We start from the raw sequence: 26596 nt of genomic DNA on the forward strand, positions 1-26596 counted from the left end.
GGGGAGCTGGAGATTAAACTCTCTTGCAGATGACTGCTCAGAGCCTGTGTGCAGAGTTTCGCTGGAGTTTCCTGAACTCCGTGTGGTATGTGTGCATCATGGGGTGGTGGAAAAACAAGTCATGCATTCTGCAGCCTCTCACCACAGGTCTTCTTCCTGTTTGAAGGGAGCCGAGCACTTTAAAGTTCTTTTCTTTGTCACTAGTTGCGCTATCGTAAACGAGCAACATGAGATTATATGTAATTCGAATAATTCAATGTTTGTGAAGGCGAGCGTTCAGAGTCGAGTCATACACGTAGGAAACAGAATCCTGGCAGAAAGTGAATCTGCTCCTCTCGCCTGCTCCTCCCCTCTGCTGCCCAGGCAGCCTTTCTGCCAGAAGTGCACACCCACAGTGACTTTTAAGAGGGGCACAGCTTTGTTCCAGTGATTTAACTACACAGATGCTGTACTGGCCCTCACCCCAGAGAGAGGAGTGGTACACAGGCTCCACGGGAGCACACTCTTTGGACAGACTTTGCTTCTTCTAGGTCTATTAAGATGGTCTGGATTCACTTTAACCCCTTCCTGTCTTGCTGGCAGAAACTGTGAATAATGTAAAATGTTTGCAGTTAAAGGTAGGGTTCTGTGTCTTTGCATCTCTCACCATTCAGAATGAGGATACTTGCATTTTCTTGCTGGCTGTGTTCACTGTGTCTTTACCATATACATATCATTATCTCTAGTCTTTTTTTTTTCTCCTCAACTTTCACAAAAAGTCCCTGGAAAACTAAGCCATGGTGATGTGAATCCAAGAGAAGCAAGCAATACTAATGGACCTGCTGTGTATCAATTACTGAAGACACAAGGCAGATGCATTTTCTCATCTTGCAGTTCAGACAACATGGAGCTTTTGCTTTCCTTTCTAATAACCTTTTGAAGGACAGCTGTTTTCTGTATAGCCTTTGCAAGCACAGGGTTTTGCAATTCAGAAATACTAACAAGTCTCAAGTATTTATTAATTCAGCAAAGATGATTGCTTTTGTTCGTGGCTGGAAGGGATTCACAGACCACAACCTCCAGATGTCCTAGGGACTGTGGTTTGCCTTGAGCTGTCATGGGGAGGGAGAAGAGAGAACACGATCCTTTAGAAAGCAGATACAGAGTTAAAGTGCCTATATGGGCAGTGCTTCATTTTGAGGGAAAAAGCAGCAATTAAACAGTCTTTTGTTTAATTACAAAAACCCAAAGCAAAGCACCATGAAAAGCAAACAGAATTGTTAATGTGTCAATTACTTGATTGATCCAGTACTGTAAAAAATATAAACCCCTGCTGATACGTATGTTTAATGTGAAACAGCAGATGTTGAAGAGCTGATAAATTGAGTGTCACACATGCCTGAGGAACAATGTAAAAGGCACTTTTCTTAACTGCAGTGTATGGAGAGAAGCCTGTAATCGTGTCAGAAAATGAGGTATAACATCACAAGTGAGAAGCTTTGGGAGAGCTGCTGTGATACAAGATGAAGAGGGTGGGCCTCACTCCACATCTGCATCTCCATGCCTGACCTGCAGCAGTGTAAATCTCTTGATTTACGGATTTACTAGTCTGTTGCTGATAATCACTGATTTCAGCCATTCTTGGAGTAAATCTGTCTATCCCTAGCTGGTGAACTTGAGACCTGAGACTGGCTAAAACACTTTCAATTAATTTTTTTTGACATATTGTTGTAGTCTTTTAAACGGAAAACCTCCCAACACTGCTGAGGGAGGGCAGTTGATGTTAAAAGTGAGGTGGTCCCAGAGTAAAAGAATTGCTCAACTGTGGAATATAGAGGCAAACTGGTGAAAAAAATAACCCTTGACCAGGTCTCTTGCTACTTGACTGTACTTCAGGTAAGTAAAAAAGGAACTTCTTTTAGTCCAGTGAGTGAGTGAAAAAATATTTTTATAGGATTCAAATGTGCATGCTGGAATTAAGATGTGAAGAAAAAAATGACCTTTTGGGCTCTGAAAAAGAAATTCCTTTTCGTATTCACCAAATGGCACTTCAGGGATTTAACTTTCCAGAATATGGTTCATTTTTACCATGTTACTGCCCCTTGGAGTCATGCACAATGTTCAGCATTTTGAGAAGTTCTGAGTTTCCTTCGAAGTTTTCTTGAGGATATAAATTGTAGCTCTGTGCTTGGATTTTCCAGTAGGCGTGTTAAAACCAAATACCTACCAACGATTTTGAGAGGTATATATGAGACCAGGAAGATTGGAGCTGTTTGTGTTATCTAGCATATCTTTAAAACAGCTTTAGAAAAGGACTGTAGTGACTGGGATATTATTTTTATTGTTGTTGTTATTTATTCCCTCAAATCAAAGGAGACCAAAGCACAGTTTTGCTTATGTCTCTGTGGCTGTTCTTCTGGGATGTACAGCTTCACACTTCCCCTCACCATGATGGTAGACTGCTGTTGGAAAGGAATGTAAAGGCAAGTAAGGTATCCCAGAGTTCGAGATGTTTGCTGGTATAAGCCAAAACTAGTTTGCTTGTGGCATATGGTTTTCAGGAAATATTTGAGGGAGGAAGGGCAGGAGGGATAAGGGGTTCTTTCAGAAAAATGGAACAGTAAATTATTTTCATTACACTCTGACAGCTGTTCAGCAAGAGGTAAATGGTCAGATTCTTCTGAAGAGCAGAATGATAATGGTCCCTACCCTTTAAATTAGATTAAGGGAAAAAAAAGGCATGAATTATGGTTGTCAGCAAAGTTCAGGAGCAACTTGGTACTTTAAAAGTACACATACTAATGCTAACTATTGCTATTGGAAGCAATGGGAGAACTCCATAGACAAAACATCCCACAGTTCAGATCTGTATCCAAACCTCTTCTTGAAAGTTTGGCCTGGAAATTTCTCAACAGTTAAATCATAAGATGTTTGACGCTTCTCATTCTGCTCCCAGCTGGGAATCTGGAAAGTGTAATGCTTAAGCTGAATATTCACTTTGATTCTTGGAAATGGGAACACGTTTCATCAAGAAATGGTTTCTTTCCTTTTTTTTTTTCCCCCCGAATTGGTTTGCCTGTTGCATATCGTTAGCAGATGGTGACACATACGCCATTTCCATAGTCATCTGTTTTGGTACAGGAGCTGCTAATTGTCCTATTTTGACTCTGGAGTGTATTAAGCTTTGTTAATGCATCTCAGGTAACTTTAATCCTGGCTCATGTTCCTGAATTACGGCAACAGAGTTGGGAGGTATTTAGTTCATCAGGCCCAGAGCATAACTGTAACTTTTCTGATGACTGTGGTTCTTACACGCCCCCAGTTCACAAGGCCTTTTAGTGAGTACTGAGCTATTAGTAGGGAAACCAGCTACCCTAGGTCCACTGCAGTATGTGAGCAAGCAAGCTACTCCTTTGTCTTAAAAAATGATGGGTTTAGGGTAGAGCAGATAATACACAAGTAAAGCAAGGACACTTCCATGGCTGCTGGCGAGATCCCTGCTGTGGTGCACTTTAGAGTGGAATCGGCAAGAAACAAATCTGTATAGCAGGCTGAATCCCATTTCCCTGTCTCTGTAATTAAGATGCTGTCTTCTCCTAGGATGTTTTCTAAGCAAAGTAATTTTGTTTTCTGTCAACCTGAATTGAATACCTGTGCACCAAAACAAATATTGGAAGACTTTCCTTTATATTTTGTCCAACCTGGCAGAAACATTTAGGCTTAAGATGAGATGCTATGTTTCATCATTTAAATAAAAAAAATTGCTGTTAATGTGACAGTCACTGTGGATTGTTTTAGGTTTTTATGGCTCCCCAAAAGCAATTTTGGGTTTGAAAGCTCCTGTAATAAGATTTTACTTGCAGGAGAAGCTGCTTCCAGAAGCCTGCCCTAATCCTGTTAGATGCCGAGCGGATGCTACAGTCAGAGATGTTCAGGCAGGGGAGGCTTGGGACTTGGGCTTGGGTTGTGCTGTTAAAATTGCAAATGCTTAAGCTAAGCCAGGGGGTCACAGTAATTTAATAGTTTGACAAGGCTGTGGCTGTGCCTCTACTGTAGCGGCTCCTTTTGGTATCTCTTGAGAGAGTGTACGGGAGGGAAGAGCCATGAATCTCCCGCATGTGTCAGCTTTGCCTCTGAGCCAGAGACATCTATCTGCAGATCTGCCCATGGGCTGTGAGACCCATTGAGGCACCTGAGAATGCCTTTGTGTAGCCCCACATCAAAATTAAAAGCAGCAATAGTACCATGTGCCTCTGCTGCATGAAGATGTGTATATTGCTGCTCAGTCATTTAATTTAGCACCAGGACAATGGGAGGGAGAAAAGAGGAAACAGAGCCTGAAAGCTATTCAGTGATTTCTATGGGAGACTCAAGGAAAACAAAATAGCTCCATAGAGGGAAAGAGAAGACAGATTTCCAGTATAGAGTCAGAAAAAAGGTTGTTCTGACCCTGCTGCTGCTTGGGGGTGTTTCTTCCCAAAACTAGAAAGGGGAATGAAGATGGTGATATTGCTGGGGAAGGGTGGAGATAATGAGAACAAGCTGAAGTTTGATGTGTTTTTTAATTTGATGAAGGCAAATACAGGAGTAATCTAGGTTTGTAACATTTCCACTGGGCTAAGCAGTGTCTTTTTGTGTAATTATTGCACCTTTGGTTTTGTTTTGAACTGCATACATCTTGCTTGCATTTCCTTGCTGGCTTGTGTAACCCACTACCCTCTGCTGGAAGAAACGAGGATTTTTCTGCTGTCTCCTTGTGCCCGTAACACCTCCAGTCTTCCAGCAGAAACGGGCTGTGAGCTAGTTTGGGAGGACCCCAGTTCTGCCCTGCTGTTGCTGGCATCCATCCTGCAAAGAAAAGACCTGGTGTATAAAGTGTTGCTTGGTTTGAACAGCGAACAGTGCATGGCTGAGCGAGGTGGTGCCCATGGGTCTGTGATAGCGGGGTGCTGGACTGGATGATGATGTGTCCTGTTCTGTTTTGTTGCCTTGGCCATGTAGTTAGGTCAAAAACAAAGGTGTTGCCAAAGCCAGCTGAATCAGATGATTCTTCTGTGATGTCCTGTCTCGAGAGGTGGCTGGTACGAGCTGGTGGCTTGAGAAGGGGTGAAATGTCCCAGAGCAGGTGGCCACAGGGCCGTGTCCTTCCCAAATGCAAAGTTTGGTTTATAGGCTGAAACAGGTTTCACATTTTTCTTTTTTTAAATATCAGCTAAAGTAACTTTGATTTTTTTTTTCCCCCTCCACTTTAAATACATTACTATATCAGGGCCTTCTTAGCCCAGCTATGCAAATGTTCTTTTCCAGTGTAGTGAGAATAAGGTATGTAAATGTCATGCTCCCAGTTCATGTTTCCATAAAACTCCATTGGAGCATATTCCAGAGGGAAACTAAATATGGGATTCTAAGAGAGGCTTTTGTTTTATTACTATATACTTGCTCCAGTACTTGCTATATGAGATTGTTTACACATTCTACCCTATCTTCTATATCTGTTTGCAATCGAGGTACCTCTATCTCTTTGTTTTGTTCTTCTCTTCTGTAAAATATGAAGTCCCTAATCTTTCCAGTTCATACATATTCCAAGGTTTCCACCTTGTAATAACTGCATTAGTTTTGCTGCATATGTGTCTAGAAATCTTCCAACAAGAGTCCAGATTAGGACTGCCTTCCTTTCCCTACATAACAGCTATTGCATAGAAAAAAGAACTTGTGTAGCAGCTCTGAAATGTGTTATTCAGGCCACTGACAGGTGTAGTTTCCAGATTCCAAGGCAGTACATGATCCAGACAAGTCTGCAGGAACCCCTGGTCTTAACTGGTTGTAGATTTCCTGAACAGCTCTCTCAAGTCATGGAAGAAATGTAACTGCTGTTACACTCTCACTGTATTTTCCTTCCCCTCCTTTGGACAAGTCTCTCTAGCTGCCCCAGAACTGAGAAGAGCCGCTGATAGGTGTATCAGCACTGGATGGATATTGGGTTGAGTGCCCTCCCCAAATGCCTGAACTGTGGTGGCAGTGTCAGACCTTGCCTGCAGCTCGATGGTCCTTGTGTCTTTCCAGCTCAGGCCATGCAACATCCCTGACAGGGCTGGCTAGCATCTCACTGCTGGTTCATGAAGCAAGTGGCACACGTGCCAGAGACATAAGGTCTTCCAGTAAGATATTCCCTGCTAGTGTCCACTACCCCAGGCAGACCCTGAAGCTCTTTCCAATGCAGAGCCTTTAACAAGGCAGCTTGCTCTCTGATGCAGACCTGGCACCTAGGCTGTCCAGGGCAAGCTCAGACACCTGGGCTCTCTCTGCTAGTGTCTTCTGCTTTTCTTCTTTTGCCCTCCACCTTGGAAAGCACATTATTTTACCCCATTCTTTGCTACTCCCCTGAGGACATCATCACAGAGTTCAAAGCTCATATTGAATGAGTCTTATGCATATTGGCTCATTGTTAATTTAAGTGGCACATGCTTTAAACTAATAGATGCTGCCTTTTAGTTAGGTAATTTCTCCAGTCACTGTAAAGGGATGATATTTCTTGTGAAATTTAATTTCTTTCTACTGGGCTCATGTGGAAAAGCAACGTCTAAAAAGTCAAATTAACTTTTCAACAAGGGTAATATAGACTGTATCTTATCACTGATGTCACCACCCCTTCTTTATCTCATAATATTACTTTCCCTGTTTCTCTCATCACAGCATACTTACAAGGGGATCCTTTGCTTCCACTGCGCCACTATCTCATGAATTCAAACACTGAATGTGTACTAGGTGTTTTGTCAGTATGTGGTTGGGGAATACAGTAAGCAAAGTCTGTACAAATCCTTCTGTGCCAGTAGCTGGGATCACCTCAAGTGCATCTGAATTAAGCTGCTGATAATTTGAACTTAATTGAAAAACAGTTCTGTAGGAGCAGCCTGCCTCGCCTTTCTGCATTGTTGGTGGATTCGTGCTGTCTGTTGACAAGGATGAGGACAATAGGGAAAACACTGGAGAACATCCTCAGTCAGGGAGGAGCTATCCTGTGCATTTCTTCCATCAGAGAGGCATGGGATCTGGCAAGTGCAATTTTATCAATCCAACAAAAACTTTAGTTACAGATTGCTGAGAGGTCTGAAAGATATGAGAGTCACTAGTGGTATAAAACCCAAATAAACTGTGTTTTTCATCACGGAAGGAAATGGGACTCTGGTGGATTCGAGAGCGTGGCTCTTTTTAGCTACAGTAGATGTGGCATTAATCTAATAATTCTGATGCTTACAATTTAGAAGCACAAGTTTGCATTCCATGTGCTGTCTTCAAAAATGCTCAGACAAACTCAGCTTGTGTAGCGTATGTGTCCCCTTCAAACACTGTGAAGTATCTTTCGACCTTGCTGGACACCATGCTGAGCAGCTGGGCTGTGATTATTGCTGGAAGCGGTGCATGCAGGAGCACAGACTGAGGGCAGTGCAGGCACATGCACTGAGAACTTGCCTGTGTTATGTGTTATGGGTTCATACAGCATTTTTTAGAGGTAATTCTCTGATTTCCCATTTAGCAAGGTTTCTGTGGCTTGAGAATTCCCTTATGTGAATTTTGGAACAGGCTGGAAGTCATTGAGCTGTTGCAGTACAGTGATGCTGGTGGCCAGCCATATGCAGACAGAACTGCAAAGGAATGTTACTGGGCAGCATTTCCTTCTTTTCCTAACCAAATGGATTTAAAACTTTCAGTGTGACAGGGCAACTCATGTCTCTTGCACTGTGGTTATTTTGCAGGGGCCTCCTTACTGTCCTTCTGTTGTGACCCAAAGACCACCCATACACTCAGCTGTCTTTTTAGGTGCTGCAAAAGGTGGGGTTCAGTTCCCGCTGCTCAGAATGGTTGGTGCATGTTTCAGAAGCCCTAGGTTACACTTGTCCATGCCTATTCCAGCTTGCATGGCATTTTAAGCTTTGCAGAGTCCAGGGCTGAGAAAGCAAATCAGGGACCTTCACATAAAGGGGTTTGTTCTGGATCTGAGTGCTCCCTCTGTATATCTGTGCTCAGAGTCCCTCTGATTTGCCTGTGCATTGACAACTGACTCCTTTCTGTGAGGCCACAGAGGGTATACTGCTGCTCAGGGTGACTCTGCTTGCCCATTAGACACTTGAAGTGCTGTGAAGACCTTCACTTTGATGTCTCAATTTGATATGAACATTATCCTTCTCCTAATATGTTCCTGTGTACTCTGAAATCCAGCCTGTAGATACCCTAGAATCAGTGTGCAATGAAGGCCTTCAGTTTGAGGTACAGATAAAAAGCTGGGCATTTCAAGTGATGGTACACCATTTCAGCATATTTCTTTACAAGTGTACCCAAACAAAAAGTCTGTTCTGGGCTTTTGTATATTCCAGGTAGTGATAACTGACTCTGGGTAGGTCCTTAATTCACTGGAGGACAGCACGAATTTCAAAGCACTGTGTAGAGAAGGATTTTGCTGGTTTAATCTGTATTTGCAAATGAGCCCAGCCCTGCTACTGTGAGCATCGAATGCAGATCCTGGCAGTAACTGATGCCTTTGCTAGTTTTATAGGTGCTCTACCAGGTTTCTGGGCTCCCAGGAGGTACTGAGAATGCAGAGTGCATCTCTGCAAAGCACTGTGCGTTGAGTCCTGTCTCCTCACTGTGCACGTGATGTAAAGTCACATTGTGTGCGTAGCTCAGAAGAGTGTGTCCTGCCCACTGGCTGCAGGGTTTATCTGTGCCTGTGCAATAGGTCTGGGATGGCTGGATGGCTTCTAAACTTGAGAATGATGATGGATATGTTTACCCCTGTGGTTGTCTCACTCGGAATTGGCTATTGGTATTCTTATTCCCTCTCTATATTTCTCCCACATCAATTCAGATAACAATGGTGTCTTTTCACAGGTACTGTGAACAGCAGAGACTGTTTAAAAAGGGAGGAAGAGAACATCCTCCAGAGCTTTCAAGCAGCTTTGTGGAAAGGGTAGAATGCATTTTACTTTGGGGGTGATGTATAGCTCAGATAAGGCTTTTCACCAAGAACCATTATATCTCAAGACGACTTCTGAATTGATTTAGTTCTTCTGATCCATGTGTTGCCAGACATGAACCACTAGCCTTTGGATGGAGTCCAGGGTGTAATGGAAAGTTCACTGAAACCCTGTCAGCTCTTGTTAAACCTGAGTGAATTTCAGCCTAGCACATTTCTTGTGAATAATTAAACAGTTAAGCAGGTGATGGATCTGAACTTCTATCTCTAGTGTTCAGCTATATTTCAGTTACAAAGAGGCCCATGAAATTCACGAGGGTTTTGGTGGTGAGGTTTAGGCTGATGTTTTGCCTCCTGTGATGGATAATTACCTGGAAACTCAGGGTAGCTATTTTGGTATCTTGTACTTATTACCAGCATGACCCGTTCCAAGTGGCAATCAGCTGTTATCATTTTCTGATTTTTAGTAGTAAATTCTCCAGTATTTACTTCTCCTTTTCCTATTTTTATGTAACATTTGGATTTGTTATCCTATACTTTGATACCACTTTCTATCAGTACAACTGCTGAACTCACAGTGAGGGTGTAGTGCTATGGCAACAATATATTAACTGAAATCTTTCCAGTGAGTAAGATATGGTGCAAAAATTAGTTCATTTATCAAAATCTGATCTGGCAGAACTGAGCAAAGGACCTGCCTATCCTGAACCTCCTGCTATCATCACAAATAGACATCCTGTTTCACGTTGGTTATGACACTCAGATACATTCTCTCCTGACTGTTCCCAGTGATGCCTTGTTAAACCTAGAAATGTCTTACCACCTTGGAAAATATTTTTAGATGTACAATAATCTCCAAGCTATCTTTGGTAGTGACAAGAAATGGAAAAGGACTGGGGTTTTTTTCTTCTTCTGTTACTATTCCAGGAAGGTATTTTTCTGTGATTTCAGGGTAGGAAAGAGCATATAAACGGAAAAATCTCACCCAAACTGGGATATGTGAGAAATGTGTTGGATTTTCATTACTAAACACTAAGCTCTGCCCTTCTTTGCTCCGTGCTGCAGACTGGGTGGTGTACAGCCTTCAAAATGCTGTCTTGCACCTTCTCTGTCCTGTGTACATACTGGCTTACATCTAACTTCAAGTTCTTCTAAACTGTGGGTGTTGGGAATCAGTCAGTGGATAGCTCTTTCATTTATGGTCCTGCTGGTGCAGTGCAGGGTTAGGAGGACTTTCACCTCTGTGTGTACCTGTGTCTCATCTGACATACTGTCTCAGCCTTCCAGACTGTTGTGCCTCTCAAGGTACAACTCTGGCAGCTTTCAGGCAGCCCAGGACACTGGGTCCGGCTCCCATGGTTCCTGGATATTTGGTTAACGTTAGAAAAGTTAAATCTTTGGTCAGATCTGGTGATGATTAGAAATGGTTTACATGAGTCTTACACTGCAGAAATTGGTACATGTTCCAAACAGTCTACGTTTGGCTAGAAACTCTTGGAGAGGAATCAAACCAGGACAGGCTGCTACAGGCTAATGGACACAGTTTGAATGTTTTTAGTGATATTAGTACCAGTTTGCTTATTGACTCCTCTTACCTCATTAGTTCCTACGCCACTGAGCTGCTTCTACATGTATGCATTGAATCAGCTACTTCATATAACTGTGTTACCACTCTAACGGTGGAAGAGGTTCATTCTAGTTAAGAGATGCTTTCTCTTCTGTGTTATAAACCCATGCCTTGTGATTTGTGAAGAAACAAATTGTTGTGTTGCTTATCCGCTATCTATTTGAGACTGGGGGAAAGATGTGGTAGTTTCAGATCATGTATTGGGAGCAGCTGGGCAGCCAAATAGTCAATCCTCAAGGTCTTCTGATTGGGTGTGGATAACTGTCCGAAGTTTGGGTGCCTGTCTGTAATCTTTGAGGTTTCCACATCTTCTCTGCGCACTACACAAGCTGATTTCACTGTCTTTCTGTTAGAAAGAGAAGGGTTGTAGCCTCCTGCTCCATGCTCTGCCTCTCGTCTCTGGACTCAAGGGATTCTGAGGCACCCTGTATGCACATACTTAGTGTGCTCCAAGCAGAGTGTAAAGTGAACCACCAGCCTTGTTTACTGGGTAAATCATAGAGGCATCCTCACACTACAGCCCATCAGCAGGAGGAGTGTGCCTCACACCTGCCCAGTTCAGGAATGGGTAGGGAGTGCCTGGAGCTGGGCTCCAGGAGATCAAACACCAGAGCCACCAGCCTGCCCCTAACAGAGATGCTTTGAGATTTGCAAAATCAAAGGTGATACCTTCTCAGTCCTCCAGTGGGGAAGATGGTCTGTCAGCAGGTCATGTCGCATTTGCAAAAGGCCTGACTGGCATGGAAGGAGGGAGCAAATGGCTTTTAGCCACTCTGCAAGCCAATGTCAGAGCCAAGACTAAAGCCTGGTTCTTGAAATTCCAGGCTCCATCCTCAATGGCCTACTGCCTCTCTAAGCATGTGTAAGGTTTTAATGAAAAACACCAGATCTTAATTTAGAGCAGGATTCAAGAAAACTGTCCTATTCAATTACTTAATTTTAGAGTGAATAAGACACAAACATGTCTGCTACAAAGCACCAACCAAAAAAGCAGAAAGGATTATTTGTTGTTTAATTTAGCAGAGGAACACAGCTGATCATGCGTAAGTCTATCTGACACCTTGCAAGTTGTATGATCCTATTTGTTAATCTTTTTAACTTTACATTTTATTAGGATAGAGTTTCAAAAGCAAATAGGATAAATGAGATTAAATCTGTCACCCTGAATTACTCTCCTCTGAGTTATGAGCAGAATCACTCTGTGCTAGAGAAGTATAATTAGGAGGAAAATGCTGCCTGTGTAATTGTGTGCTTCGTTCAGAAGAACTTGAGATCCATAATTATCCCTACTGTGCCACTGTGGCGTGTGCTGGCTCTCAGTTTCTACAGTAAACAGAACCAGTGATGAGCAGTTCTTTCCCTGAGCAACTCCTGATGTAGCATGGCTGGTACAGTAGCAATATTATCCTTCAGGTCTCCTGGTTCAAGTGAGGGATCCACACTAACTTGTAATAGAGCACCCATTGTACATTTATTTTCACATCTACCTTGAACTTGATTGTGCATTGAGGACTAATGGCCATGGGGAACAGAGAGTTTTCGGAGCTGTAGATACGCATGTGAGGCATGTGTAGGTGCTTATGCAAAAAAGCAAGTCATAGCACAGCTGGTGCTGTGTTCCATCACTTAACTTTGCAGTGGTCCAAGGATATTGCCTTCGACCTCCACAGTGACTGTGATTCTGCAGATGCTCCAGCAAACACAAAGGGTGCAGCTTTCTTTGACAATAATTAAGCTGTAATGAAAAGCTCTGGGTTAGGACATTGTGGTTTTGCTGCTAGTGCACATCAGAAATCTTGGGGTTTAGTTTTTCTGTCAGGAAAATCTGATGGTAGTGCTCCATTAGGGGACTATACACTGCTGTTAGCTCTACTTAATTTATATGGCCCTATAGAATTTGTGGAATCCTTTGTGGTATATAATTCCACTCTGAGATGAGCTAAAGACACCAGACTGTAGCCTTTTGAAGTTTTGGGTTCACCAACCCAAGAAAGCTTTGAATCCATGTTTTGTTTATCTAGATTCTTAACAACTTCTGTTAGAAAAAGAAAGTTCAGCTAGAATTGTCCCATAGGTTGGCATATAGCTGCTGGAAGTGCACAAAGTGAAAAGAAACTCACTACACCTCCTCCTCAGGCATTTCTGCAGCGTCCTTCTCCAGGCAGAGAGTGCAGTGGGTCGGAAGCCAGGCTTTTGCACGATGGATTAGTGATAAAGCAACCTGCCAGACTTGGATTAGAATTTCTCTTACTTTGCCTAAAATGATGTGTGCATCAGGGGAGAAAGGGAGGATGCATCATCTTTTGAGAATCCTAGTAGAAATTTTATGTTCTTTTTCAGACCTTTTTACAGTTACAAGCCAGGGCTTGATCTCCACATCTGGTTTTATTGGTCAGTCTGATTTACAAATGAGGCCCCTTTTGTCCCATCTAATTTTATGTAATCTGTGATGCTGCATAAAGATTCTGGGAATTAAAAATGGAAGGACTGTGAACAGTCCTTCTGGCTAATATGTACAATGACTCACTCTATCCTTTATTTCAACTTCTGTGCAGTATTTTCAGATCCACTATTTACCCATTAAATGAGCTGTTCAGTTTAGTTTATGGCTAAAGTTTTTCAAAGTATTTTGATGTATTTGTTGGGAACATGACAAGGTAAATCACAAATGAGAACGTTAACAAATGCTTACATTAATCATCTGAGACAGTCTCTCGCATCAGAATCTTGTTCTGAGTAACTAGTTATCTGTAAAGAAAGGGTTTCCTGTCCCTTGATTTGCCAACTTACTTTACTGCCAAGGAAATCTCTCCCCCCCTTCTTGACAAGCAGTGGGTAACTTCATAATCTTTCTCTGTGTAGGCAGTTTCTTCATGGGAAGAAATTAAGCCAGTCATGCCCATTCACTATAATTTAGAGGGAAGAACCCTTCCCTGGGTTGAATTCATTCTGTAGCTGCTTATTTCAGGACTGACTTTGCCTTCCTCCAAAGGAGCTGGCAGAAACTGTTGTTAGTGACAGGCCTTGCAACCTGCTTGGCAAGGTCATTGTAGCACATTTCATGGCAAGTGAGAAACTTCTGCCTTGCATTGGTTTTCAGTCGTCAGCAGCTGCTTTAAGGAAAACTGAGCATGGCAGCAAGTCAGCATGACCTTGCTGCACATTGAAATTCCACCTCCTGAGAGACGTAAGGGCCTTAGGGTACCTTATGGAGTCAAGACGGGTCTGTCTGAGCTAGTTCATCTCTATCAGCATACTCTTCTACAAGACCTGCTCCCTTACCCCAGCACCATGACCACCATGGATGAGATCCCAAATGCAAGAGAAACGCAGAGAAATGAATCTCCCCTCCACTGAACTCCCAGCCATTTCTTATTCTACTCATAGGTGTTAATTTCCTGGGACTTTCCATGCTAAGACCATTTCCAGGAGAAGCCCCATGCTTCTGCTCCCCCTCTGTGGGCTATAGCAAAGCATCCTTACTCAAGTGAGAAGATTTAGTTTTTCCTTCTCCTCTAGTCAGCCTGGAGGCTTGGCAACAGCCACAGACATATGTCGCTCTTGGCTTTACAGTTCAGTCACCCTGGGTAGCATTTGTCCATCTTTTACTCGCTCCAGGCCAGGCTGATTGAAGCACATGCAAGGAAAGGCCCTTTTAAAAGCAGTTTGCAGCAGTGCAATGTTAAAAGCCTGGCTGTGAAGAGGAGGGGAGCAGAAAACAATCTCTTCCTGCCTGCTCACAAAGAAATGGGAGGAGAAAATGCAGTGCCCTTCTAATGCTGGCCACAAGAGCGTATTTAACAGTGTCTCTTCAAGGTCAGTAACACCATTCTCAGCTGTTCAAAACAGCATATTGTGAGCAAAACAAGCACAAATTAGATTTGGGAGAAGGCTGCTTGTTTGTTGTTGTTTTTGCTTTCTCCCTGCAGGCTTCAGCCTGGCAAACAACCGGAATCAACTGTAGATGTACTTCAGGCAAAATACAATCCAGAATCTGTAAGCTAATGTACGATTTATGCTAATGGCAGCAGGGTATTGCTGCTGAATCGCTTTCTGCTTAGCAGCTTGGAGGAGGCCCTGGCTGGCAATGCAGGTGAAAATCTGAGCTGCTCAGTCAGGGGTCTTACTCTATTCAAAGAGATTCTTTGTCCCATGTGTTTCCTTATTTATATTTGCAAGATTCATGAGATTGATCAGATTTTTCCCTTCAACAACCCTATAAGACTTAAACCCTCTTGTGCAGAACAGAGAAGTAGGTTTGGTCTTGTGTTTAGAGAGGCTGTAAATGGCTGAGTGAATAAACGCTGCTTTTTATTGGGTGAAGTTGCCTGTAAGACAGGCTATTTTCTGCCTTGGTCCTGCCCTCCTCTGCTGGCAGAAGTGTTCTTCTTTGCAGTTAGAACAATTTTCCTATAGCTAATAGGCATTTCTCCATCCTCTTTTGAGAGTTTCTTACTTTTTCTCCTTTACCCTTTATTGTCAGTTCCTCTCAGTTATGTTCACTGGGTGGGCAACAAGCCTTTCCAGTGTTTCTCAAAGTGTTCACATGGCAGATGCTATCCACTTTCTTTTCAGTATTGCATTCTTACATTCTCCTGACACCTGCAGGGTCCATGCTTGGTCTGACTAAACTTTCTCCCAAGGAGAGGTTTTGTAGTGTCAAGTTTTGAGTGTTATTTGTAGTTAAAAACCACTCAGGGAAGTATAGCAATAAGTGAGCGTGCTTCTCTCTGTAGCTGTTGGAGACCAGTAGTTTAAAAACCCTATTCTGCTTTACACCAGTGAAAACTAAAAGTAGCAGCAACTGCAGTAAGGCTACATAGACAGTAAACAGAAATGCGACAATGGGATGGAGCTTTTACACAGATAGATAAGGAAAATGCTAGGTTGCAAATAAGTCAATAGGGTTGCAAAGCTTTATGAGCCAAGTGGACAATTGGTGCTTTCTGTGCTATGGAACAAAGCAGCCTCACAGAGGTTGTCTGCAGTGTACTTTAGATCACTGAAACTGGCTCTATGGAAATTTCTGTGGTTTAACTGCATATTCAGCCTTGCTGCATGGCTGGTGGGGAGGGGATGAGACTACTTCTCTATGTGATGTTGGTGAGTGGGAAGAAACTAGGTGTTAGAGCCAAGGAGCCTTTACCTACAACTTTTCTTCTCCACAGGTGCCCCTGGTTGACAAAAGCCATTTCCCCAGCCATCCCAGTGTACAATGGACTCGTGTTCTTGTTTGTACTGGCAAACTTCAGCATGGCAACTTTCATGGACCCTGGAGTTTTCCCTCGAGGTAACAAAATGGGACTGTTGGGAGGGAATTTGAAAACCCAAGCCAAAGTAGGTATACTCTGTTTGCTGACTAATCTCTTTTTTTTCCCCTGGTATTCTTCCTGGTAGACATTATTTATTATGCTCAGCTGGCAGTAAAGGAGGGATAGTAGTGAGATGCTGGATACCCTCCATCTCTATTCTGAGCTAGGTGCCAGTTGTCCTTGCACTTGCTCAGGCTGGCAGTTGAGGGCACAGGGCTGCACAGAATGGTTCTCGTTGAGTACCAATCCTGACTGATGTGATTGTGATTGCTATCCCTTGTGTCATGCTGGCACATTGGATTTAAGTCACTGTCTTTACAATAGGTAGCATGGTGGAGGGGAGAAGCTAAACAGCTTCCTCTAAGACCTTCCAAAAAGCCTCAAAACAAATGCAAAAGCACTGAACACTGAAAAAAGATAATGGATAAGGCTTGCCTGAGAGTGTCTAAAAATGTATATGTTTAGAAAGATATGCCTGCTTAAATTAGTACTGATTCACAGCTGATTAAATTAGGATAAAGATCTCTCAGCTTTTGTAATGGGAACCACAGTGCAGCTATCTCTTTTAACACATCCTAATGAGAGAATTATCACCTCATTTTATCTGTCTTCCAATAATTATTCACATGGAGTTTGCAGCAGAGGTTGCTCTAGGCATTCTTGCTAAACCAATGGATCTGTGCTCTGTGCAAGCTGTGCTTTCTCACTTCTATTCACTGAATTCAGTATCTATTTTGAATTGCTACCTAACAAGAACAAGGCACCTGTCCTGCTGACTTCCCTGAATAGCAAGTGCCAGGTTTCTCCCGGTAGCCGGGTTTAATGATGAGTAACTGTCTGCTATTCCTTTCAGCTGAAGGTTTTGAATCCCTAATTAAGTGTTGCAGCACTCTGGTTAAGGAAATAATTGTGTGTAAAGACAAAGGCAAGATTTGGTCATTTGTACAAGATTAAGTGATGCCATGTTGAGGTGCTTAAAGGTGCAAATAGATGCTACTGAGATTTTCAAAAGAGTTTAAGCATTTAGGATTTATAATCCTGGGCTTTTTAGTTCCTCCATCTCAGCAGAGAGCAGTGGTTAAACATGCTTTGGGTGTAAAGTTATTGAAAGCAACCGTGCTCATTCCCTTTGGTAGGAGGAGAGCTGGAATTAAGTTGCTCAGTTTTAAAAATCTCAGTCTGGAAATCCAATATCTTTGTGCAGTGTAGTTCCCTCAGGCAGGAGCCTGCAGCTAGGTGCTCAGCATGCCCTATGAAGATCAGTACTGAGTGTATTGTAATTTCATACTTTCCTTTGCACTTCTCTTTCTCAAACAAGTTCTTTCTGTTGGACTTTGCATTTAAAGGAGAAACACGCAGGGAGATCAGACAGAAACTGAAACTTTCTTATCATCTTGCCTTCCTTCCCGTCTCCCTTAACACAAGGGATTCAGGAGCAAAGCAGGAAGAGGAGTTCTTACAGCTCACCTTTCATCTGTCTCTCTTAATTTATAATGTCTTGGTCTTATATCTTTGTGACATGTGTGTGCTTGGTCTGGAAGAGGCTGGTAGCAAAGGGAGAAGTTGGAAAAGGGATGGAAGTCATCCTGGAAGAAGGTGATGGAATAGGAGCTTAGATGTGTGAAGGAAGCAAATGGATAAAGAAAAGATGGAAAAGATTAGAAATTACCAGTGCTGGGAGGAAAGAGGAGCAGATGTTATTTCAGATCACAAGTGTGCATGTGAAAAAAGCTATCACCACCCCACGCCACCCGCAGAGCTGCCAGTGTGAGGAGTTCAACAATTGTAGGAGTGATGTAAAATGAATATACAATAAAGCTATTTGCTTTCTGTTACTGAAATTAGGTTGAGTCTTCTTGATTTTCCAGCTTCTTAGCACATTTCTGATAGGTATAAATTTACTTCAAAACCAAAACAACAAATAAGCTATATAGAAGCTGAGATTCTAAAGAAATCACGTGATTTGTTTAATGAAGCCAGCAAAAATCATATGATATGTTATAAAAACACTAGACTTGGCTGCCCTGTGTCAGTGCATCAGAGTATGAGAAAGCGTGTAGTAAGATACATTCCTCTGCCAATGTATTCTTCTGCTCAGATCACTGAAAGCTGGAAATAAACACATTTCTAGCTCTGTCATATGAACTTACAGGTTCTCTGGCAGATAGAACTTGGGCTATGGGGGAGATAAACCCAACTCACTCATATGGTGTTGAAGAGGGCCTGAATCAAACTCCCATACCCATTACTCATTTTTGACTCATATTTTAACTTGTTGGCTCTCTGAATGTTTCTGGTATAAATCAGGTTTGGCTCTGTGTGAGTGAATTGCCAGTAACACACCAAAATGGATGAGAAGGAAAAGAATTATTAAGTCACTGATATTGGGGCTACACTGACAAATCTGATTTACAGCCTGGGTTGAGACTGGCAATGTTTGTTGCTGACTAATTACAGATATCAACTGCAAACTGGCTTTCAGTATTTTTGATGTGAATCTATATTGTACGAACTCTTCAAGTATGTGTCAGTTCTGCAATACTAATGTGTTTAATTGCATGTAGATATCTACAATGTACAGACTTTTTGTCTGCAGAGTCAGGGTTTTTTACAAAAGCTTAAACGGTTTAATTGTTCTAGTGTCTTGTTTTCATATGCCCACATGAATTATACAGCATGGGCTAGTTTATAATAGTATTGAAGAATATAAAGATTGTATTTATAGAAGTGCCTAAGGGATTTAGAGTCTAGCTCTCACTGGGTGTCCCACTGACTAGTCATGGAGGGAAATTATAGAAAAAGATGCCAGTACAGCACTCTACTTCCATACACAAACATTAATCCAGAGAATATTCCTGAAAGGTAAATACGGTAGCTGAGCTAAATCCCGAGCTCATCTAAGTGAAGGGAGAAACTCCCTCTGAAGTCAGTGGAGATTGTATCATGATAGCACATTTAGAGAAGATTTAATATAGAACTAAATGATGGTGATTGATGGCCCACTGGGGCACTATTATCAAATTCCGCCTAATTTGGATTCAGTCAGCCAGTGCCAGCTGCACTATAATGTTTAACCAGGTGTTAAATAGCTGCAAACTTCTTAGATTTCCTGTGTCAAAAGGAAACAAATAAAGATCACAGGAATCTAGAATAAAAGATGAACTTTCATGAACGTCATTCTCATATTTTTCCTTTTCTTCCCAATGTGTATTTGCTATTATAGTGTGGCTTTTATTTTGTGCATTTATTTTTAAATGGCCTCTTTTCTTAAACAGGGCAGCACTTAGCTGAGATGATAAACCATCTGCTCTCTGCGTTGTCCCTAATAAGATGACTGCAATATTGTCATCCTCGTCTTACTAATGGCAAAGAAAAGCTAAATGACTAGCTCAAGGCCACAGAGTGGGAAAATTAGAATACAGGACTTCCTGAGTCCCAGTCCTGTGCTCAGATCAGTAAACCATTCTGCCTTTGAGAGAGGTGAGATCTTCCCAGTTATGTACTGCTACTAAAGCAAGAGCATTCTGAGTATGCTACGAAGAGGTGAGCACAGAATGCACTATAAATGAGTAAGCACTGATGCAAGGACTTTCCATGGGCACACAGATAGCTTCAGAATAGTAAATCTCACTGTGGTCTCAGACTTCCTGCAGCAACAGGTCTTTGGGATGATTGTGGACTGACACTCTTCAGGGTCATCTGGGTTTTGCTTTCTGAGGTTTGGGCTAGCACAGTCTTCTAATATTTGTTGATGTAATTCCTTTCACTTCATCTGCTGGTAGGCTAGCATTGAATTAATCCCAAATGCATGCGGCAGAACTTCTCACAAAAGCTTGGGTGATTTCCATCTCCCCTTTGACTCTAGTCTGCAGCTCGTCTTACTCATAAGATGACTTGGGCACCTCTCTTTGTCCGGGGGCTGGTAAGTAAGGCTGCACAGCACTCTTACGGGAGATGCTAAAATGAGCCTTGATCACTGCAGTGTTCTGTGGCCTGAACAACCAGTTCTGACAGTCCATCACTTCCACCGATTTGTTAGTTGTCTGACAAGCCCAAGAGCACATGCAGTGCCCCTGTATCCAAGGCACTGACTGAGTTAGCTCTTTTATCTTTACCCTGTTATTTCCACTAACTTTTAGTTTTGCATTGAGCAGCAGATGAAGATGAAGATAAAGATGACGACTTCCGAGCTCCACTCTACAAGAACGTGGAGATTAAAGGAATCCAAGTACGGATGAAATGGTGTGCTACCTGCCACTTCTACCGCCCTCCACGTTGCTCCCACTGCAGTGTCTGTGACAACTGTGTTGAGGTAACAGTTCTGTTGATTATCTGATCTCTTGGCTTTGCCTCAGTGATGGGGTTGCATATCCTACTGAAAACATGCAGTGAGATGCTTCCCCCAGTATTTCAGTTCTTGAAAGTTCTCAGCTGTAACCTTGTTGATGGACTCCTACTAATCAGTACCATTTGAAACATAGCCCTCAGTTATGATGTGTCTTAAATACACAATAATGTTTGATATCGGCTTTGTTGCTAGTAATAATTAGAATAAACATTTATAATGCTGGCTATATTTTCATTGAAGCAGCTAAGGGATCATGAATGTAAAGAAGGATTAAATAAAAGAGTTGATGTAGAGGCAGAGTTCAGGAGAGCAGGAAATTTAGGGTGAACCATTGTAACTTCTCATGTATGAGCGTAGCACTCAGCATTCAATTCAGAACAAACTGGTGCCTACATTAGTGGACAGAGAAGCTAGAATGGTGTATGAGCTTTAGGAAAACCAAGCTCAGGATTTAGCACGTGGTTCTCCAGTCAATAGAAGGACCCCATGTTTGTTTCAACACCCAAGTTCAGAGCATGAACTCATTCATGGCTCTAATGTTGGTTGCTGTGAATTATGGGGTTTCATGTTTCTTAATAGCTTTAGGGTCTTGGTGAGGCACAGGATTTTAAAAAATAACCCCAAACAGTAAGATGTGCTTTTCGGCTATGTCTCCCAGGTTTGTAAGTACAGAGTGCTGTATCCACAGCAGCATATTGCCAGGGGGGATTTTTTATTGCTGAGCTAAAAATTCCACTTCTTAAGGATCATTTCTGCTGCAAGGTCTATTTTTTTTTTCCGAAAGAAAGATGAAATCTTTAATATGTCTAAAATATATTCAGCTGTACCATTAAGATGAAAGGAATTACTAATCAGAGAAGGAAAAAAGTACCAACGTCAGCTAGAATACTGTATATACCATCTTTGTCCTAATCCTCTTTGCCGTAAGCAAGGGAATAGTCCCAAAGAAAAGCAGCTCAGTTACTTGTGAGAGGAAGGCTGCCTGGGTTTATCTTGTGTCAGTCATTTTCTCCTTCAGGGCAATATGTATCTAAGTTGTAATTATCTGGAAGCAGTGCTGTGCCTAATAACCATCAATAAATAGGACAAGGCTGTCCTGTTGCAGAAGGCTTTAGAAGGATGCAGGATTTGAGAAGTTGGAGAGTAAGGAGCTGCCAAGGTCCCTGGGTAGAGAGGAATAGCAACAGCTATTCGTAAGTTGCATCAGTTTCTTCAGATTGCTGTGAATTGTTGAATAGAACTGGATTTTTTGTGGAAAACCTGTGTCACATACTCCTTGTTTTAAAACATAAATGTTTTCACTAATCCAAGCTCTTGAGCATTGGTCAGATGATGGTAAATTCTCACTTGTCCCATGGAATTTCCTTCTTCTGCCCTCCCCAGTGGCTCAGCATGAAAATTCATTTTGAACAAATGAAATTTTCTCAGAAGAAGATTGCTCAGAACTCACTGGCATAAACACTTGCCATTTCATGCTGCCATAAGGCCTCCATGGAGGGATTTCTGTTCTGCAGCAGAAGTGACAATGGGAGAAAATCCAAAAGGAACCAAAATAAAGTAGCAGAATGCAAGGTGACTCTGTCTAGCTCTCCAGAAGTTTTATTGATGGTCAGATCAGTTGAATGTTCCTTACTATTCTGGTGGGCAAGTAAGAAGCTCTGCTTGTATAATTAAATTATGACTGCTGTGGAGGAATATAGGCAAAAAGCATTAATGACTTCTGAATCAATAAATCATGGTCTTAAACAGCATGTTTTATTGATTCTTGTGATGCTTATTTCCCACTCATCTATTCTGGAAGAGCTTGCAGACAGTGATAGGAGTGACTACTGGCTGTTCCACGTGGAACCCTTTCAGGGGTGTAATTCACATCTTTCCACTTTCAATCTAGAATGTGCAATAAAAATTCTCTTCCCAAATAGAAAACTTATGAGTTAATTTGATAAAAATGAACAAACAACAAAAGTTGACAACACTTGCAGAAATAAAATAATTTAAAATCCTAAAGCCTGCTGTGACCAGAGGGACCCAAAATTGAATCTGTGACAAAAGTAGTCAGATATTTTTGTTTCCTTTACTGAAGTGTTTGCAGTGGTTACTTACACAGTTTCAATCCATAGATATTTTGAGCTGCATACAATCAGATCTGCATAATAAACGTATGCTATGTCAGCATTTCAGATATAGCCTGAAATGATCTATATTAAAAGACCTGTCATTTTCTAATGTGCTTTGAAAAAGCTCCAATCCATACTCTTGTATTTTGAAATTTTGGTAAATAACATTGTGCAAAACTTAAGAATACAAAAACCCCTTTGTCATCATTGAGGAATGTTTAAAAATAACATTACCACAAAACAAAGAATAAACAATTCATTTGTTGTAATGAGCGTGAGCTATTGGTTCTGAAAAATACAGAAATAAGGAGGGGTTATTTTTTGCACCTTGTCTTCAAACGTCAAGAATAATCCCATTGAAGACAGTGGATATATGTGCTTATGAAACTGTATAAATGCACTTGGAATGTGTCAGTGGCTTGCCCTCATTATTAAATCTCCTAGTAGAAGGGATCTGATTTTATGAGAGACTTTGAACTTTTAAATGAGGCAAATAGTCAGGATTGGGTTCATAACTGTTAAAGATCTTGTGCAGAACTTTGCCTGTGTCTTATCCAGCTGTTGCTTTTCTTTGGGGACCTGCTTGGTAAAAAAGTACATCATGTGCATTGTTTGAAGTGGTTTCATTCAGATAAGTATAAATAAAAAAATATGGGGCAGAGAATCCTGCAGCAGTATTGCATCTTCAGAACATTCTAGGTTATAACAATGTCATTGCTATTGATGACTCATGCTAGTGATGACAAAAAATTAGTGCATCTGCTGCTAGTAGATAAATAATCTTTCATTTTTTGTAACTCTTTTTGAACCCTATAAACACTCAAGTACCTTTCCATCCATAGAGACAGAAACCACTTGGTTGTAAGCCTTATAAAGAGATTCTAGCATGTTGTAAAGCTGCAGAGTAGCCTGATGTAATTTTACTGACAATGGCTCAGATTTATTTCCAAGACAATAGATTTCCTTTCACTGTTTGGATATTGTTCCCTATCTCTCCCTTTCTTTACAAGGATTTTGACCATCACTGCCCATGGGTCAACAATTGCATAGGACGGAGGAACTATCGCTATTTTTTTCTCTTCTTGCTGTCCTTAAGTACGCACATGGTTGGAGTATTCACCTTTGGGCTCATCTTCGTACTAAACCATATGGAAAAGCTGGGAGCAGCTCATACTACCATTACGTATCCTTCTTTTTGGTCTTTCAAGACCCAAGGTGGCCTTGAGGGAAATGTGAAAGAATGAATCTGAAGATTTGTCTTTCTGGAACTGGTGGAGATCTGCTCCTCTCCTGATCCTCCATTACTCTTACCCTGTAAAGTGCAGGTTTTCCTCTGTACTCATTTTACCTGTATAACCGTCAATTATTCCCAAAACGCTGACCTTTTGTTTTGGTCTTTGATCTTAATCTTTGCCATGACAACCCAGCAGAAGAATGTGCTGCCTCCCTGAATTTTACTTCCAATGGGTGTGACTCTAAACTGCTGGGTACCATTTACTCTATTTAAAAGTTACTGTATTTTAAAAGAGAGTTTGCCCTGGAAGCAGCCCCCCTGCATGTTAATGTAATACATGAACCGCTGGCTCTGAGGGGTGCGACATCTGTTGATATATTAGGCAGAATGGTCTTTACAAGATGGTTAGAGTCAAAATCAATGAGTTCACATTATTTTTAGCAATGTCAACTACAAGGACTCAGGCTAGGAGCAGTTAAATTCAGTTAAATAATTAAAGGTGAGGGACACCCTCCCTATTTCCAAGATATGTTTTTGCTCCTTTCCCTCTCCTTCATAGCCTCTTTTCCCCTTCATGTACCCCAGTTTCTTTAACTCCTGTATACAGAATGGCTGTCATGTGTGTGGCTGGATTATTCTTTATTCCAGTCATTGGTCTCACTGGCTTCCATATTGTTCTAGTGGCCCGAGGGCGCACAACGAATGAACAGGTAAGAAGCAATGTTTCTCCGTATTGGTGGCTAGGATGCTGAGTTGGGAAGGAAAGTCATCAAGTCAGCTTAGGTAAAGCAAAAAATGATCCAGATCTCAGCAGTAACACTTTTACTGGAGCTTTTATGAAGATCAAGGAAGATTGCCTAGTTTTCTCAGATTTTTTTCTTGAATGCACTACAAGCAAAGATTTCCCCCTTCTAAACACAGAGGATCATTGCAGGCTTATTTACCATTTAAAATCTGCTCATGGCCTTGAAATAGATTTTATGTGGAGTATCATCAACCCCAGAAGTTCAAGCTTTATGAGTCAGACTGAAGAAACCATAAGTTTCAATGAAAGAAAGAAAGGAAAAGATTATATCATGCTTTTGCCCTGTCTCCTGATATTTTGAACTCCCCCAGTTAACCCACACTGTACATATTAAGGTCTGAACTAGCTCTTTGTCTCACTCTCTTTGTCTGTCTCTTGTTCTCATGCATATGTGCACGCACATGGAGAGGCTTTTGGTTTTAACTTGTTTTGCTTCTCCAAACCAAGTGCCAACATGACATCTTGTGCCAAAAAGCCTGTAAAACTTCAGTTCCACTGCAGTTACTCAAATGTATATAACCCACAGCCCTTACGTGAGGGATCCAGACCAATATGCCTGTGCATATCAATAGCACAATATGGGTGATAGCAATCTAGTCATGGGATCACTGGCCCTGCAGTTCATAAGGGGTAGCTCAGTTAGAAAGCTTGACACTGGGTCACACAAAGTGCCAGTCAGCTGCACACAGCATTTTCAGCTTTCTTCCCAATGTTAATTAATTGTATGCATTCCAGGGCTTTGCCCTGTCTCAGCTCCACTCAAAGTGCCCTCACACACCTGGGTTTTTTCACTGTTTCTCACATCACACGTCTTTTTCAGTTTTTGTTTTTCAAATGTGTTTCTACTGCTCTTGCACCTGTGGGTGCTCTGTAGCTCATGCTGAGCAGTGTGCTTCTGGCTGTCCTGCAGGCTGATGGCTCCATGCTTACGTGCTTATATGGCTTCTCTGCAGACTGTAAGAGTTGAAGACATCTGTCCGAGGCCAGGCCGTCAGGAACTGGGATAAGATGGTCTCCTATCCCACAAGAGACAATACAAACTTCTATCCAGAATAGTGTGGGAGGTTTACATACACAAAGAGGCTGAAGTCATCCTGAATTGTTGCCTAACATGGCCTCTGAACAAAGCAGGCTTACCATAGCTGTAGATCTTTTAATGCTTTTTCTATCCTCCTTGGAATCAGCTGCTCTTAATTGTAAAACTGATCTTGGCCAAGAATAAGGTTTGATAGTGCTAACAATAGTACATGCTACAATAGTAATTCATGCTACAATAGTAGCATGAAAACCAGGGCATTTTGGTCTCATAGCCCAAATCATGGTCTGTTTTAAGCTTGTCTTTGTGCAGTAATGAAAACTGGTCATGAAAGTTTTAGACTGATGAGAAAGGAAAGATTTAAATTGAGAAAAAGTTAAAATTTTAACTTGCTGTGTTTGTGGCTACATTAACATTAAGAATGTTGAGAATTTTGTGTTTAATTTGGTTGAAATAACTATTGGAAAATGTATCCTAGCTTGGTTTGATTTCCTGAGCTACCAAACCACTTAAGATTAATTCATTTTCCTATGCCATTCAAAAGATTAAATATAACCTAGTTTTAGTTTCTGTTCAGTTGTGCGTACTGCCTATCTGTAACATTATCTGCTCTCAGGTTTCCAGTTACAATATGTTTAGCTACACTCTTCCTTTTTTCCCAGTAACTTTTATAGGCAGTGGTACAGACCTTTTTGGTATTTTATTGTAAATTTTTGGTATTTGTTCATTCTGGAGTTCATTGGGTTTGAGCATTCATGGTAGGCAAACTGTGATTGAGGAGTGCACAGAGGCTGATGTGAGATGTTTGTGAGCTTTACAAATGCCTCTGAAATTCTTTTATGGAATCAAAATAACCCATAACCCAACATCTGCCCATATCCTGGTATTTTTAGTTTCTGAATAGAATAAATAAATATCCTTCCTTCTTAGACTGCTTTCTATCAGAGGATTTCAAGCTACTCTAGAAACCAAATTGATATAATTAGTACAGTAATCTGTGAGTTAGAGAAATTTTATTTTCATGTTGTGTTTGAGAAAATGGGCACAGAGATATGAAGAGCTTTGCCAGCATCTGGCACAAATCAGCTTAAGCACAGGATTAAATGCACATGTGCCAAATGTCCCAGGCCCATGGCTTAGTCATGAGGTTAGTCTTCCAACCCTCAT

General features: G+C 41.6%; 1 protein-coding gene across 2 annotated transcripts in view; it reads left to right on the forward strand.

Moving 5' to 3' along the window:
- ZDHHC8 (zinc finger DHHC-type palmitoyltransferase 8) overlaps positions 1-26596 on the forward strand; it is a 117875-nt gene that overhangs the window by 75192 nt on the left and 16087 nt on the right. For both annotated transcript variants that reach the window (XM_065693202.1, XM_065693203.1), the window contains exons 2-5: positions 15746-15867; positions 20044-20201; positions 23365-23537; positions 24196-24298. In XM_065693202.1, coding sequence (XP_065549274.1) covers positions 15746-15867; positions 20044-20201; positions 23365-23537; positions 24196-24298 — 556 coding nt within the window. The remainder of the gene's footprint in view (positions 1-15745; positions 15868-20043; positions 20202-23364; positions 23538-24195; positions 24299-26596) is intronic.

Source organism: Lathamus discolor, chromosome 12 (assembly GCF_037157495.1).
Source record: "Lathamus discolor isolate bLatDis1 chromosome 12, bLatDis1.hap1, whole genome shotgun sequence".
Lineage (NCBI taxonomy): Eukaryota > Metazoa > Chordata > Aves > Psittaciformes > Psittacidae > Lathamus > Lathamus discolor.